This window comes from Melozone crissalis, unplaced genomic scaffold (genome assembly GCF_028551555.1).
Source record: "Melozone crissalis strain CALT ecotype California unplaced genomic scaffold, PUWL_Pcris_2 ptg000110l_1, whole genome shotgun sequence".
Lineage (NCBI taxonomy): Eukaryota > Metazoa > Chordata > Aves > Passeriformes > Passerellidae > Melozone > Melozone crissalis.
In genome coordinates, this window is record NW_026535887.1 from 3174911 (window position 1) to 3190399 (window position 15489).

Consider the following 15489-nt stretch of genomic DNA (forward strand, 5'->3'; position numbering starts at 1 on the left):
AAACTATTTCATAATTCCATGATTTTATGATTCTATCATTATTTTGATGAAAAAAAAGAGACTTTTCTCTTTATCTCTGCTCACTTCCAGGCCTGTAGGGGTTCAGCAGAACCCTTGAGGGAATAAAGAGATTTCACTGTAAGCAGATTGGGAAACTTTGGCTGAAGTCAGGAAAGAAAGAATTTTGACAAACACCTTGTTAACACTTAGGTTCTCATTTGTTGTAAAATGCTGAATTAAACCCTTCCAAATTTCCTCTTCCACTGAGCAAGTGTTTAGCTGTGTTTTCTTTTTAAGGCAATTAAACCCTGCTCTAAACTGCCTGTGACCTTTAAACAAGCTGCCTAATGGTGCTGGTGCCATGGTTATTTTCTGTAAACTTGCAATTTTTAGCTTCTACAAAGCCCAGCTCTTTTTTCAGCCTTATTTCATCTCTGTTTCCTAAAGGGCCTTTGCTCATTGTAGGTACTAATAAGTAGAGAGAGATAAGGAGATTTGAACATCAGGAATTGCTATCAGATCATCTAAGCCAAATTCTCTGCTAATCCAGGCCAATATTTTAATTAGTGTTTGACTAAATTACACTTACTGTGTGTTTCAATGGGAGAGAGAGCTGAATTCAGGAATTAAAGGAGGTGCTGGTGGGCACTGCCCGTTCTTTTGGTACAATTTACTCATTGTAAAGCAGTTTTTTTTTCCACAATGCTGGGATCCCCCTGCAGAAAAACAAACAAAAATCACTTTATTTCCATTTAACGGAGCTCTGTGTGTAGGAAGAAGAGCCAGGAATGACCATCAGCTGCTTTTTCTGGAGCCTGGAACCACTTTAGTCCTTCTGTACATCTCTTTTCCAGGTTTCCTTGGGCTGCTTTTCCCTTATCAGTGTTAACTGGAGTCTTGCAGGATAACTCTCCTTCTCTCTATCCAATTCCACATCTTTTAGTGCTTTGGGATGGGAGGGTTAAAAACCAGGGAAAGCTGATTGGCATCTCTTGCATAATCCTGATTTTGGTGTGTTAGGAGCTGAGTGGGGCCATAAAGTCAAAAAAGTTCCTTGTAAAGTTCCACTGTTGATCTGCCTTTAGTGTATATTTAATTTCATGCATTTTTATTGATGTTTTTGCTTCCTTTTGGTCACTTATGCTGTTCTGGGCTGGTTTATCCAGCACACAAAGGTTTTAATCTCAAATTCTTTATTTTGGAATATAATCTTGGGTGCTGCTTTGTTGCCTGACCTAAATCATCTTTTCGTAAGCCAAACTGCAGAAAGGAAAAATATTTCGTTTGAATTTTAGCATAATATTTCTATTTGTTGCCATCTAAACCAACCTTCGACTTCCATGAACATGAGTAAAATAAATGGTTGAATATTCCATTTTTTTTTCTTTAAAATATGTCCTTGAGAGTTGTATTTTGGCCTTAATATTTTTGGTGAGCAATGAACTGGCAAGACAAAAACAGAGCTGAGTGGAAAGTTTAAATTCCCATTCTTTGAGTTTCAGAGAAAACTTTTCCTGGATACCTTGGAATTTTTTTTTAATGTCACTTTTCACTTCTTTTCTGGCTGCTTTTTCATCTCTCATTTTCTCAGTATGACAAATGTTTAAAATGTGATAAATTGTTCCTGCTGCTTGCTCTGGTGGGATTTTTGGTTCACTCCCAGGGCAGTTGTATCTCCCTTGGAGCAACTGGGGAGGATTCAAGTGCGTTTGGGATGGGCAAATTAAGGGGAAAAAAGTTCCACCTGTCAAAGGAAGAGGAATTCACATTTCCATTTTTTTCCACATGGTCTGTGCTGAGCTCCTCCACTTGGGTGAGCTCTGCCACCTGCTCTGGGGAGAAGGAAATTGGGTTTTTCCATCATTTTTGGGGTGGTTTTATGATGTGTGATGGCCAAACTTCCCCAACTATTCCCAAATGGATACTGGGAAGGAAGAGGATGGACAGTGAGGAGATTAAAAATTAATTTTAAACGTCTGGCTGTCCCATGGATATTCCAGTTTTTTCTGAGCCTGGAGGCCAGCAAAGGAATACTCTGGTGACGGATGTTCTTTCAGTAGGGTGCCTTTGGAATGGGGAAATTTGGGGAATAATACCAAAGGAAGAGAAGAGGAATTCACATTTCCACTTCATCCAGAGTTTCCCACATGGTGTCTGCTGAGCTCCTCCACTTGGGTGAGCTCTGCCACCTCCTCTGGGGAGAAGGAAATTGGGTTTTTCCGTCATTATTGGGGTGGTTTTATGGTGTGTGATGTTCCCAGATGGATAAAGGAAAAAAGAAGATGGATAGTGTTGTATGGCAAGTAAGGAGATTTAAAAATTGATATAAAAAGCTTGGCTGTCCCATGGATATTCCAAGTTTTTCTGGGCTTGGAGGCCAGCAAAGGAGTACTCTGGTGATGGATGTTCTTTCAGCAGAGTTAATATTTACTGGTACTGAGGGAGCAGCCCTTGGCTGGGCTGGCTGCTCGCTGTATCTTTGCTTTTAATTTTTAATGTTTGGCTGACAGGTTTGTTGTGAACTCAGATCCTGAAGCGCAAGCAAATGTCTTATTTCACTGACAGCACCCTCAGTTATCAGGGAATGGGTTTCTAATTTTTATTTTAAACCTCTGCATGCCAAACATGCTCTTTCCAGTTTCTTACAACATCAGCACTGAGAGTTTGGAAGCTGCAGAGGGATGCCATCATTTATTTATCAGTAACTGGAAATCTCTGGTAAATAGAAAACCAACTGGGAGGGATGCACAGTGAGAGTGTTCCTTTTAGGCACTGATTTGTCATTCCTGGTGGATTTTGTCTGTGTTTGGGTTTGTCCACGTTTATTTTTAGGACAGAAAAGAAAATTAGGGAATTTCAGTGCCCATGGGATGTCAGCTGGTCGTTATTTCAGATATTTAAATGGTGCAGCCACAGGACATAGCCCTTGTGCAGACTAAAGGATGAGGTCTCCTAAGCTTTTTCAGGCATGAGTTTAAACAAATTAAATTTAAGCCATTTTCTCCCCATTTGCAGAATTTGGAATAATGGGGGTTTTTTTGGTGTCTCTGTAATGGAAAAAATAGCAACCATCAAACAGCATTGTCACTATCTTCTTCTAACACTTTTCTACTTAATAATCCTCTTATTTGGGGATAAACCGTGCTTTGATTTTTATTTAAGAATTGTGTTTTCACTAATTTGTTTTATACATATGCTTAATATTTGAAGGCTGCACATTAAATCTGAATCATTTGGATGTCAGACCCTTCTATATAATTTATTTGGGAATAGAAATAAAGAAATATTAAAATATTACTTCAAGATTTTCTGCTTTAGAAGAGTTTAAGGCTAGAATCATCCTGGATTCAGACACTCCTCTGATCCAAGAGGAAAATTATTGTATTTGTGGGGTTCCCAGATGAAGGGAGGAATTGTGACAGTGTTCACAGCGGTCCCAGGTTGAGGGAAGAGACAAGGATTTGACTCCATGTTTCAGAAGGCTGATTTATTATTTTATGATATATATTACATTAAAACTATACTAAAAGAATAGAAGAAAGGCTTTCATCAGAAGGCTGGCTAAGAACAGAACAGGAAAGAATGATAACAAAGGTTTGTGGCTCAGCTCTCTGTCTGAGCCAGCTGACTGTGATTGGCCATTAATTAGAAACAACCACATGAGACCAATCCCAGATGCACCTGTTGCATTCCCCAGCAGCAGATAATCATTGTTTACATTTTGTTCCTGAGGCTTCTCAGCTTCTCAGGAGGAAAAATCCTAAGGAAAGGATTTTTCATAAAAGATGTCTGTGACAAGGAATGATGAATCTGACTCCATGCTCTCAGAAGGCTAACTTATTATTTTATGATACTATATTATATTAAAAGATACTAAACTAAACTATTCTAAAGAATACAGAAAGGATACAGACAGAAGGGTAAAAGATAATAATGAAATCTTGTGACTCCTTTCAGAGTCCTGACACAGCTTGGCTCTGATTGGTCATTAAGTCAAAACAATTCCCATGAAACCAATGAAACAATCACCTGTTGGATAAACAATCTCCAACCACATTCCAAAGCAACAAAACACAGGAGAAGCAAATGGGATAATATTGTTTTCCTTTTTCTCTGAGGCTTCTCACCTTCCCAGGAGAAGAAATCCTGGGCAAAGGGATTTTTCAGAAAATATGATTGTCACAGAAAATTGCAAAATGGAATGAATTGATGGCAAGAGTTGAATGAATGGATGTGTAAATACTGTCCCCTGTTTTCCCCCCAGGTGTCAGCAGTGGATTCCCTGGAGGGTCCCCTCCTGCAGGTGGAGGGGCTGAGCGACCTGAGGCTGGAGCTGCACAGCAAGAAGATGAACCTGCACCTGGTGCTGATCGACGAGCTGCACCGGCACCTCTACATCCGCTCCACCAACCGCGTGGGGCAGCGCGGCCGCGACAGAGCGCGCCTGGGGTGCGACAGCCCGGCCCTCCCCGACACCCCCCACACCCCAAACTGCATCCCTGCCATGTGTCTGGGTTTGGAAAGACAGGTGTCTGCTGAGGGAGCCAGGAGCCTCCCCTGAAATGGAAACTCTAAACCTCCTCCCTCCGAATTGTTACAAATTTGAAATTAAGGAGCTCTCAGGCAAAGATATGGGATTAGGAATAGCAGTTCTTTACTAGGAAAATTAAAATACAAATGCAATGGTACAAAAAACCACTGACAGAGTCAGAAATTACCTGTGACCCTGTTGGTCAGGGTACTGATGGCAATCTGTCTTGGTTTGAAAAGCCAGGTGTCTGCTGAGGAAGGCAGGACCCTCCTCTAAAATGGAGAATGTAAACCCCCTTCCTCCATATTGTTATAAATTTGAAATTAAGGAGCTCTCAGGCACAGATGGGGGAATAGGAATAAGAGTTTACTAGTAAAATTAAAATACAAATATAATAGTACGAAAAGAACCTGACAGAGTCAGAAATTACCTGACACCCTCTGGGTCAGGGTATTGGTGGCAATCTGTCTTGGTTTGAACTGACAAATGTCTGCTAAGGAAGGCAGCAGCCTCCCCTGAAATGGAGAATGCAAACCCCCTCCCTCTGAATTATTATAAATTTGAAATTAAGGGGCTCTCAAGCAAAGATATGGGAGTAGGAATAACAGTTCTTTATTAAAGAAAATTAAAATACAAATGCAATAGTGCAAAAAACAATTGACAGAATCAGAAATTGCCTGACACCATGTGGGTCAGGGTATTGGTGGCAATCTGTCTTGGTTTGGAAAGCCAGGTGTCTGCTAAGGAAGGCAGGAGCCTTCCCAGAAATAGAAAATGTAAACCCCCTCCTTCTGAATTGTTATAATTTTGAAATTAAGGGGCTCTCAGGCAAAGATATGGGAATAGGAATAACAGTTCTTTATTAAGAAAAAAAAATAAAAGAAAATATAAAAATATGAATATAGTAGTACAAGACAACACTGCCAGAGACAGAATAGGAGCTGCCCCCTGTGTGCCAGGGCGGTGTCCCAGCCCCATCCCATGGGGGCTCAGCCCTCCTGCAGTGCCAGCTGTGGCTCTGCTGCAGCAGGGATCCTGCACAAGGGGGGAGTTTTCCTCTGCAGCCCCAGGGCTGCTGCAGATGGGCCTGGGCTCCCTCTGGCCATGCAGGGCAGCAGAAAGCTGCTCCTCTGGCAATGCAGGGGGCAAAGGCTGCTGTGCTGTGCCAGGCCCAGATTGGATCCAGGGAGGAATGCTTGGCTCCTCCCCTGGGCGGAGCATCTCCCCATGGGATGCTGGGATTGGATCAGCCCTGCAGGGACACTCAGTGGCCATGGACAGCAGAGATCTCCTGGAGGGAGGGTTGGCTGTGGGAGAGATAAAGAAAAAACTGCCCCATGGACAGAGAGAACTGCCCCACCTCTGACAGATGGCAAATAGAACACAGGTCCCCATTTCCATCCCAAGACACATGCAAATCCCTCAGCTCTGTGGCTCTGGAGAGCAGAAAATTCACATTTGTTGATGCATCTCCGAGCTTGTTTGCATTCTTTCACTTTTCTCAGCGTTTCTCTTTTTTTGGTTGGGGTTTTGCTGCTTCCCACAGCTCCTCTGTGCATTCTCTCCCTTCCCTGATCTTATCCCTCTCCTACAAATGTCATGCTCATGAGGCTCAGGTCAGGGAAAAGCTGCTAATTTTTTAGGAAATATCCACAATTTAAAAGCCTCCCAACCAATGTGATGAGATGGAGGCCACAATACTTCAGTGTCTGAGCTAAAATGTGTTGGTTTCAATGTGTTCCAAGGTGTTTTAAAGGTGTTGGAACTTCTTACCTGTTTGGTGCCTGTTGTCAGTGGAAATTTAGTTAATATAGGCAATTCTACCCTGAATTTCCTAATTCTGAGTTGTTTCAGGGAAGGAAAAAAGTGACTGGAAAAGAGAGAGACACAGGGTTGGGAGATAATTTTTGCACAGTAGGAGAGGTGGGGAGCCAGCACTTGATAGAGATACAAAGAAAAGATAAATCAGCATTTTATTGTTAGAATGAATAAAAATCTGCATGCCAAAAATACAAGGCAAGGTAGCCAGTTGCATTAAATGAATTTATGGAAGAAAGGATTGGTTGAAATTGAAATTTCTAGGAAGGAAGTTTGCTACCAAGTCATCAGTCTCTTCCTTACTCGTCTTAATTAAAAACAGCCACAAAGCTTTGGTGTACCCAGACTGGGGGACTGCTAATTAACTGCATTTTGTGGCTTTATGGGGACTTTTCTCTTACTCTGGATTCTCTTTTTTTCACTTTCCTGATGCACATTGTGGATATTTGATAACACCAGCTCTTGCAGCAAGGGTGGCTGGTTGCTTTGGGTGGTTCTTCTGCAGGATACCAAGCCTAACCTTTGTTTTTTCCCATTTCCATGAGCAATTTCACCTCTAAGCAAACATCCTGAGCTCCATTGTAGGAGCCTTCCACATTTTTTTCTCCTAAAAATGATTTCTTGCCTGTGTCCCCCTGCCACATCCAGCAGCTGGGGCAGTGGGACACATTTGTGGCAACTAATACAATGTGAATTTTTAAATGTTTTAATTTTTGAATAAGGAGGTTCATTTGGGTAGGGATGTTCACAGGTGGCTCTAAACAGGAATGCGAAGGGCAGGAAAAAAGGGTGGAGGTTTCTGGAGGGAATAAAGAAGTTTGGAGGATTAGAAGTTGACAGAAGGCCTGGAAATGGGAACATCTGTTAGACTTAATCTGTTTCTTAGGCTTAAAATGTAAGGAATACATGGATATTTGTTGTAAATAAATATTATAAATAATAATCAACTGTTTGCTTTAATTCTTTCCCCTTCCACAGGTCCCTTGTGAAAGACTCCTCTCCTGTGCCTCTGATGGATGTCACCAATTTATCCACACCTCGGAAATTCCTTGAGACTTCCCAGTTCAGTACTCCTGGAAGCTCCAGCAGTGAGTATTTAAGCCATATATATTCATTTGTAGATCTCCAGCTGATTTTGCTGGAGCAGGAGGAGACAAATCATCCCCTCATGGCTCAGGGGAGACAAAAACCTTTGAGGTGATTTTGCAGTGTCACAAAACGAGTGGGTGCTGTGTCCAGGGGCAGAACTTGGCTTTTTTTCCTCATGGAAAATCATCTTTTTCCTCTCCACCTTCTTAAACACACTCAGTTTCCTGTGCCTGTTCTCACCTTGATGGTGTTCTTGATCTCTTGAGCAGCAGAGATTTGCAGTGGGTTCATTCTTGTGTGCTTTCCTCAGCATTATTTACTGCAGGCAGCCAGGTTGGTGTAGATATTACTGAAGTTTTTTATTGTGTGGGAGCCAAAAGGTCAAATCTGTTCCTTGTGGGAGCTTTGTAACTTTGACTAAAGGTCTGGCTGTACACAGGAATAATCTGGGGCTGATCTTTTATTCCTGTTACTGAAACAAACAGCAAGGAAAACTCTTTTTCACTGGGGGCTTTTGTCTGAGCTTTTGGAAGGGCTGCAGAGAGGGGAAATTAATCTTTGTATTGTTTCAGGAGATTAATAAGTGGGGTTGTCCTTGATGAATAATACAGAAGTGACCTCCAGTCTCTTCCCCTTTTCAAACCTGACTGTTTCAGTATTCCTCAAATGCAGAGAATATTTCCTTCTCTTTTCAGCCTTATTAATTCTTTTGTCCTTTTGTTTCTAGTTTTGTCACACTTGCCTCCCAGATTGTTCTGTCTGATTATTCTTATCTTCTGCTCCTGGAGGGGTTTTGTTCATCAGCTCTGCTCCTGCCAGGCTGGTTCTTGGAGCCTGGGGCTGTTTTTCTGTGTCCTGCAGGTTTGGGAGGAGTCACAAACTTCCAGAGCTGGAAACTGCACGAAATGTGGAAGACAAAATGAAAATATATGAAAATTGAAAATATGAAAACTCTGAGGGAAAAACTCAAGAATTCCTGTTCTTCTCCGTGATCAGTGGGAAGTTCAGTTCAGTTTTCTTGCAAAAGATCAGAGGATTTTGAGGAACTGAGGAAATAAACCACAAAAACCTGAATCCCAGCCTCACTGGAAATAGAATAATATGAGTTGGACGGGATCTAAAAGACCATCTAGTTCCAAGCCCTTTGAATGTTAAAATACTCATTTTTCAGTGATATTTATATTATCTGCTACTTTCTCCCCCGAAAATGTTGCTCTTCTGTCTAGTAATAAAACCCAAAAGGTCTGAAATTATGGAGCTGATGGGGATCTCCCACCTCACAGCTGGGGAACTTGGAGCCTGGGGCTGTTTTTCTGTGTCTTGAGGTTTGTGAGGAGTCACAAACTTCCAGAGCTGGAAACTGCAGCCTGCTCCCTCAAAATCTGGAAGAGAAAATGAAAATACATGAAAATTAAAAATATGAAAATTCTGAGGGAAAAACTGGAGAATTCCTGTTCTGCTCCGTGGTCAGTGAGAAGTTCAGTTCAGTTTTCTTGCAGAAAGAAGATTTGGAGGAACTGAGGAAATAAACCACAAAAACCTGAATGCCAGCCTCGCAGGAAATAGAATACTTTGGGTTGGAAGGGATCTAAAGGACCATCTAGTTCCAACCCCTTTAAATGTTAAAATACTAATTTTTCAGAGATATTTATATTATCTGCTACTTTCTCCCCCTGAAATATTGCTCTTCTGTCTAGTAATAAAACCCAGAAGGTCTGAAATTATGGAGCTGATGGGGATCTCCCACCTCACAGCTGGGGAACAGAGCAGGAGATGCCCCTCCTGATATTTTAATTTAGCAGATCTCTTCTTTCTATTCTCACCCAATGCACCAGAAAATCTCTTCCTTGGCTCCTCCTTGTGCTCTGCATCACTCACTGAAGTGCTGGGCAAGTGTCCCTCAGCCTGGCAAAGATGTGGATTCAAACAGAAAACATTTGATCTGCCTAAAACATGCATATGGTTCTGCTTCAAGTGCACAATGTACTTATGTAGATTTTTTTTTTCCCTGTAATTTTATTTAAAAGTAGCCTTTTCCAGGACTGCACAACTAGCAGAGAATTTCAAACTTATGCCTATGCATAACAAAAGCTGTTTCTGCCTGTAGTCACTTAAGTTCTTTGGCTTTTTTATTGATGAAACAAAGTGTCTGTGCATATTAATGGGTGCCATTCTAAAGCACTGACTCATTCATCCCATCCCAGCAAAGATGGCAAAATTTGGAGTCCTTCCTGCTCTCCCTTCCCAGAGGAGATGTTACCTTGTGCTGTAGAATCTTTATAAGGAAATTAAAGCTGTTCCTGCCGCACATAAAACAAACAAATCCTTTGGAAAGGCTCACCTGAGGACTGGAGATGTGGCAGCTCACCAGTAACACTTTCCCTTCATGCCACTTCACAGAAATGAATTTATAATTCTCTGCTTGAGCTTTCTGTACTCTGAAGGGTATTTAGGAAGGTTCTTGCTTTGCCAGGCTCTTCCTGGAACTCTAAAAGGTGCTCACAAACCCAAGGGTGCCTTTTCCTGGGAAATCTGGGACAATACTTCTTAGAAATCCAGAAGAAGATGAGCCGGTAGTGACAATAAATCCTGCTGTGGGTGGGATATGTAGATTTTATGTTGAATTGCTAATTAATTGCTATTTATTTATTTATATTTATTTATAATGGTTTTTGGAGCAGCGTGGTTGTTCTAAGGCCAGGTCTAGGATCGGCTCCTGGTTCTCTTTATTCAAGAACCAGAGACTTCTCCACATGTGGAGACCTCCAGAGCTGCTCCTGCAGAATCTCTGCAGGAACCAGTGCTTGGAATATCCAATTTTCAAGGTGAATCTAAAAAATGCCATTGTGCCAGTTTGTTGTCACAGGTGCCTCTACTGTAAACGTGCTCAAAAGATTTTTTCTCTTCTTATGGCCTGGGTAAATTGCCTTTATCATTTTTTCTTAGAATTGAGTGATCTGGGAATGTGTTTGAGGAAGGAAAGGGAAAATCAAGGAGATTTTAGATCCATGTGGTGAAAGCCAGGACAGTAACACATAATTGCTGTTTGTGTGTAATTTCATGAGTTGTTGCTGTGTGTGATCCCAATATCAGATAACTGGCTACAGTCCACTTATTTTTTTATTTGGAGACTGAATTTTGATGCTTGTATAGATTAGTAGGATTTTAAAGTGGGTTTTCTTCTGGGTTTGGTAGTGATGCAGAGCAGAAAATTCCCAAAATCTTCCAAGGACCCATTCCTGCAGGAGCTGCCCATTTGTAGCTCCACGTGCCAGAACAAGGATTCAGCACCAGGAATTAGCAGGTGATGTTCCTTCAAATCTGCAATTGTGCCTTTGGGCCACCAGGAACTCGTGTGCTTTCCTCTGGAAGGATTGAAGGTACAAAGGATATCACCAGGAGGTGACATTTTGTGCCTCTGTGACAGTTCATTGTCACAGGTGCCTCCACTCCAATCACACTCAATAAATCTTCAAAAGATTTCTTTTCTTCATACGGCCTGGGTAAATTGCCTTTATCTTTTTTTTTTTTTTTTAATTCTTAGAATTGAATGATCTGGGAATGGGTTTGAGGGAGGAAAGGGAAAATCAAGGAGATTTTTAGATCCATGTGGTGAAAGCCAGGACTGTAACACATAATTGCTGTTTCTGTGTAATTTCATGAGTTGATCCTGTGTGTGGCCCCAAAAATCAAATAACTGGCTATAGTCTACTTATTTTTTTATTTGGAGACTTAATTTTGATGCTTGTATAGATGCTTGGGTTTTCTTCTGGGTTTGGTAGTGATGCAGAGCAGAAAATTCCCAAAATCTTCCAAGAACCCATTCCTGCAGGAGCTGCCCGTTTGTTGCTCCATGAACGTGTCAGAACAAGGATTCAGCAGCAGGAATTAGCAGGTGATGTTCCTTCAAATCTGCAATTGTGCCTTTGGGCCACCAGAAACTCGTGTGCTTTTCTCTGGAAGGATTGAAGGTACAAAGGATATCACCAGAAGGACATAAATCATGGAAAATAGTACATTACATTTTACAAGAGTCCCATAAAAGCTCGTGGATAATGAAACCTTCATAATGAGGAGCAGCAAATTTTGGCTGTTCACTGGAATGAAAAACAAGACCCAAGAGCCCTTTTTTCAGCTGCTTTGCTTAAATGAGCTCCCAAAGTTGGCTTTTTAGGGATCAGACAGGAGCTGTTAAAGAGCTCCTTGCAGCAGGGTGGTTCCTTGGGAAATGGCAGCGCTGAGCAAATGAATCCCAGGTGGAGCAGAGGTTTTTGTAGGGCATCATCAGAGCTGGGATCAGTAAATTCTGTAACTCTGGACATGGGTCAGGTTTTTGGGCTTTAACCCACAGCTCAACTTTTGCCTGCTTGAACACAGAGCTGAGCATTTTCTGATGAAAAATTGTTTGGTGATGAAAAATTTGTGAAAGTGGCTGCAGTTTTATTGGAGAATGTGGCAAAACCATCATTCCTTCAAGCTGTTGTCTTATAAGGCTTTTGATGAGATGCATTTAAATGTTCTGCTTCACAAGAGGTTTGTTAGGACAAGAGGATCAGCCCAGCAGAGTGGGGTCAGGAAAGGCAAGGATTTTCTCCTGGGAAGCTGAGGAGCCTCAGAGAAAAAGGAAAACAATTCTTATCTCATTTGCCTCCGCTGTGTTTTGCTGCTTGGAATGTGGTTGGAGATTGTTTACCCACAGGTGATTTTTCATTGGTTTCATGTGGATTGTTTTAATTAATGGCCAGTCAGTGTCAGGTTGTGTTACAACTCTGGAAAGAGTCACAAGTTTTCATTATTATCTTTTTAGCCTTCTGTAAGTATCCTTATCTATTCTTTAGTATAGTTTAGTATAGCATTCTTTATATAATAAAGTATCATAAAATAATAAATTATCATTCTGAGAACATGGAGTCAGATTCATCATTCCTGCCTTCATCAGGGCATTTCCCAGCAAATCCAATAAGGAAGGGGACAGGAGGAGCTTGTTCCTGGGCCAAAGCTTTGTGTTCAAACAGCCCCTTAATGACATTAAATGGCAGGAGAGGATGTTTGAAGTGTAAAAGACACGAGAAAAGGACAGGACAGTTACCCAGGGTTGGGATCTTGTCAGGTCTCACAGATGGATGGGCCCCCAAAGCTGCCCAGGGCTGCTGTTTAATGGGACAATGTGCAGGGAACACACTGCAAACAGTGTATTTTCAGTGTTCCTACTGTTTTATCAAACCCCCAGATCTGACAGAGCCTCCAGAGCCGTGTGCAGCTCCCAGATATCGAATTGCTCACTTTGCTCTTGTTTGTGAGAGATGCAAATCAATGTCCTGACTATTTGAGGATGCTGGAAATTGGTTTGCTCTTTGGAAAATGGAAGAGTTTGTCTCAGTGTGCTGGCAGAGTACTCAGCAAGATTGCTGCTTTTACTCCTCCTGAATGCTGTCCTCACATTTGGCTACAGCTCCATTTCCTCCCCCTTGGGTGTTTATTGTGTGATATTAAGAATAATTTACAAGCTGCTTACAGAGGGGGTGCAGCCTCATGACAGGACCTGTCCTCTGAGGGGCTGGGGAGTATCTGCATTGAACTCAGAGAAACAAAAAAATAATAGTCTAAACCTTTCCTTCTGTGGCATTTCCAGTGTTTTTTCACAGCTCTGGTTCCAAAGAGTTCATTTTCTGTGTCTGTGCCTGAGTTCTGCTGTGGGTTTTGGAGAGTAACAAATAACAATAACAGGGTGGGCAGAGACCAGGCCTGCAGCCACAAAGTCCTTGGCAGCTCTGTGGGGTGAAAGGTCTGAGATGGAGCAGAGCTTTGAGCAGGAGCACTTCTGCATCCAGTTGTTAAATTCCAATTGGTGTCTTTATTTTATCTTTGGTTTTTTTTCATGTTTGTTTGTTTCTTTAATTACTGCATTGTGGGTGTTTCTAGTTGCTTGTCCTCTAACTTGTTCACATTTAATTGAAAGAACAGTGTGTGAGAGAGAAACAAGCACTGTTTGATCTTCCTGGTGTTCATTGGCAGAGGATCATGGAATAGTTTGGAGTTGGAAGGGTCTTTTTAAAGGTCATCCAGTCCCACCCTCCTGCCATGCCAGGGAGAACTTCCAGGAGCTTCAAGCCCCAGTGTCCAGCCTGGCCCTGGGCATTGCAGGGATCAGGGGCAGCCCCAGCTGCTCTGGGAATCCCTTCCCAAAATCCCACCCCAGGCTCCCTCTCCAGGGAATTCCCTCCATTCCCAGCTCTCCCAGCCTGCCATTGGATCCATCCCCACCCCGACTCCTCTCCAGGAAGGAATTTTGGGATCTGGGGGCTTCACTGGCAATCTCAGCACTCCAGGAAGGGTCTCCCTTCCCTTTGCCATCCCCAACTTCCATAAAAACCCCTCGGGATGGATTCTGAGTGTCCCAAATCCCAGAATGGTTTGGGTGGGAAGGGCCCTTCAAGCCCATCCCATTCCAGTCCCACCATCCCAGGCTGCTCCAGCCTGGCCTTGGGCACTGCAGGGATCAGGGGCAGCCCCAGCTGCTCTGGCAATGCCAGCCCAGGCAGGAATTGCTCATTGCCAAGATGCCACCCATGGCTGCCCTCTGGCAGTGGGAGCCATTCCCTGGGTGCTGTCCCTGCAGGCCTTGTCCCCAGTCCCTCTGCAGCTCTGCTGGAGCCCCTGCAGGCCCTGCCATGTGCTGGGAGCTCTCCCTGGAGCCTTCCCTGCTCCAGGGGAACATTCCCAGCTCTCCCAGCCTGGCTCCAGAGCAGGATCCATCCTCTCCTCACTCTCACCTGCTGCTCTGGGTTCACATATGGGACCATGTAGCCATGAGCTTGGTTCGAGGCAGAGGTGCAGAGTTTGGGATCACACTGCAGGAAGAAAAGCAGCCTCTTGATTGATTGAGCCCAAGGTTGGTGTAAACTGGCACCCATTTATTTTATTATTTATAAATTGGCACCATGCTTGTGCCATTGTTTTCTTGATCTTGCTCTCCCTTAGCCCTGGTGCTGCTCCTCTGGTCAGAGCCCAGCTCAAGGCACCATTCCTCACTCCTGCCACGTTCCTTCCACCCTTCTGCTGGATCTTTTGACATTTCTGCAGCTTCCTGGTAAAGTTTTAAATGAAAAAATCTGGTGAGGAGTTGAAACCATGGGAGTCATCTGTCACCCAGCAGCCTTTTCAGAGCTCAGCCCCAGTCAGATAAAACAGATTTTGGGTTTTCATTTTGATCCAAGGATCTGGAGTGGTGGATGGCACAGAGTGGCTGTAGATCTTCCAAGATGCTTTTAATTCAGTTTGCCTTGAAGACACGTACTTCACAGAAGTGTTTAAATATATTTATTAAATGTTTCACCCAGTCTTTAACAGAGGCATGCTTTTGTTGTTGCTGGGTGTTATCTGTAAATTAAGAAATGTTGCTTAATGAACCTACTCAAAACAAGCAGAGTCTCTCTTGCTTCCCCATCCCCTGTCTCTTAGCAACAGGATTTCTCCCTGTGCAATCCCTGGTACTTCAGGACCATATCTGCAATATCCTCTCTCATTCTTCTCACTTTACCCTTCCAGAAGCCTTGCTGGAAGATTTGAGGAACTTCATCAACCCCTTGACAGACGTAATAAAGCAGAAAAAGATAAAATCAAACAATCAGTCACTTGGGCAGTGTAAACTTCGCTGAATTCATCAGCAGTCTCTTAAGCTTGATAGTGTTTGTAATGAAAATTCCTCTCCTGTGAAGAAAACAGCAAGGAAAACCAGCTGGGGAGGAAACTGAGGGGGTTTTAGCTCCTTGAAACACATTCAGGGATTTGTAGGGATGTTGTAGCTTCTCATTTATGAATATCTTTGATTGCACCAGACTTCCTCTATTTCCTAACACGGAATTCACGCCATGAATTGTTCCTATGTCACTGTGATATTTTCTGAAAAATCCCTTTGCCAGGATTTCTTCTCCTGGGAAGCCTCAGCTTCTCCATGTTTTGCTCCTCTGGAATGTGATTTGGAGAATTTTTACCCAGCATGTGAATTGTTTTTAATTAATGACCAATCACAGCCCAGCTGTGTCAGACTC

At 42.8% G+C, this 15489-nt stretch overlaps 1 protein-coding gene across 1 annotated transcript in view; it reads left to right on the plus strand.

The window, feature by feature from the left end:
• EXOC4 (exocyst complex component 4) overlaps positions 1-15489 on the plus strand; it is a 361901-nt gene that overhangs the window by 44744 nt on the left and 301668 nt on the right. Inside the window, exons 4-5 of the mRNA XM_054292411.1 lie at positions 4265-4449; positions 7328-7437. Coding sequence (XP_054148386.1) covers positions 4265-4449; positions 7328-7437 — 295 coding nt within the window. The remainder of the gene's footprint in view (positions 1-4264; positions 4450-7327; positions 7438-15489) is intronic.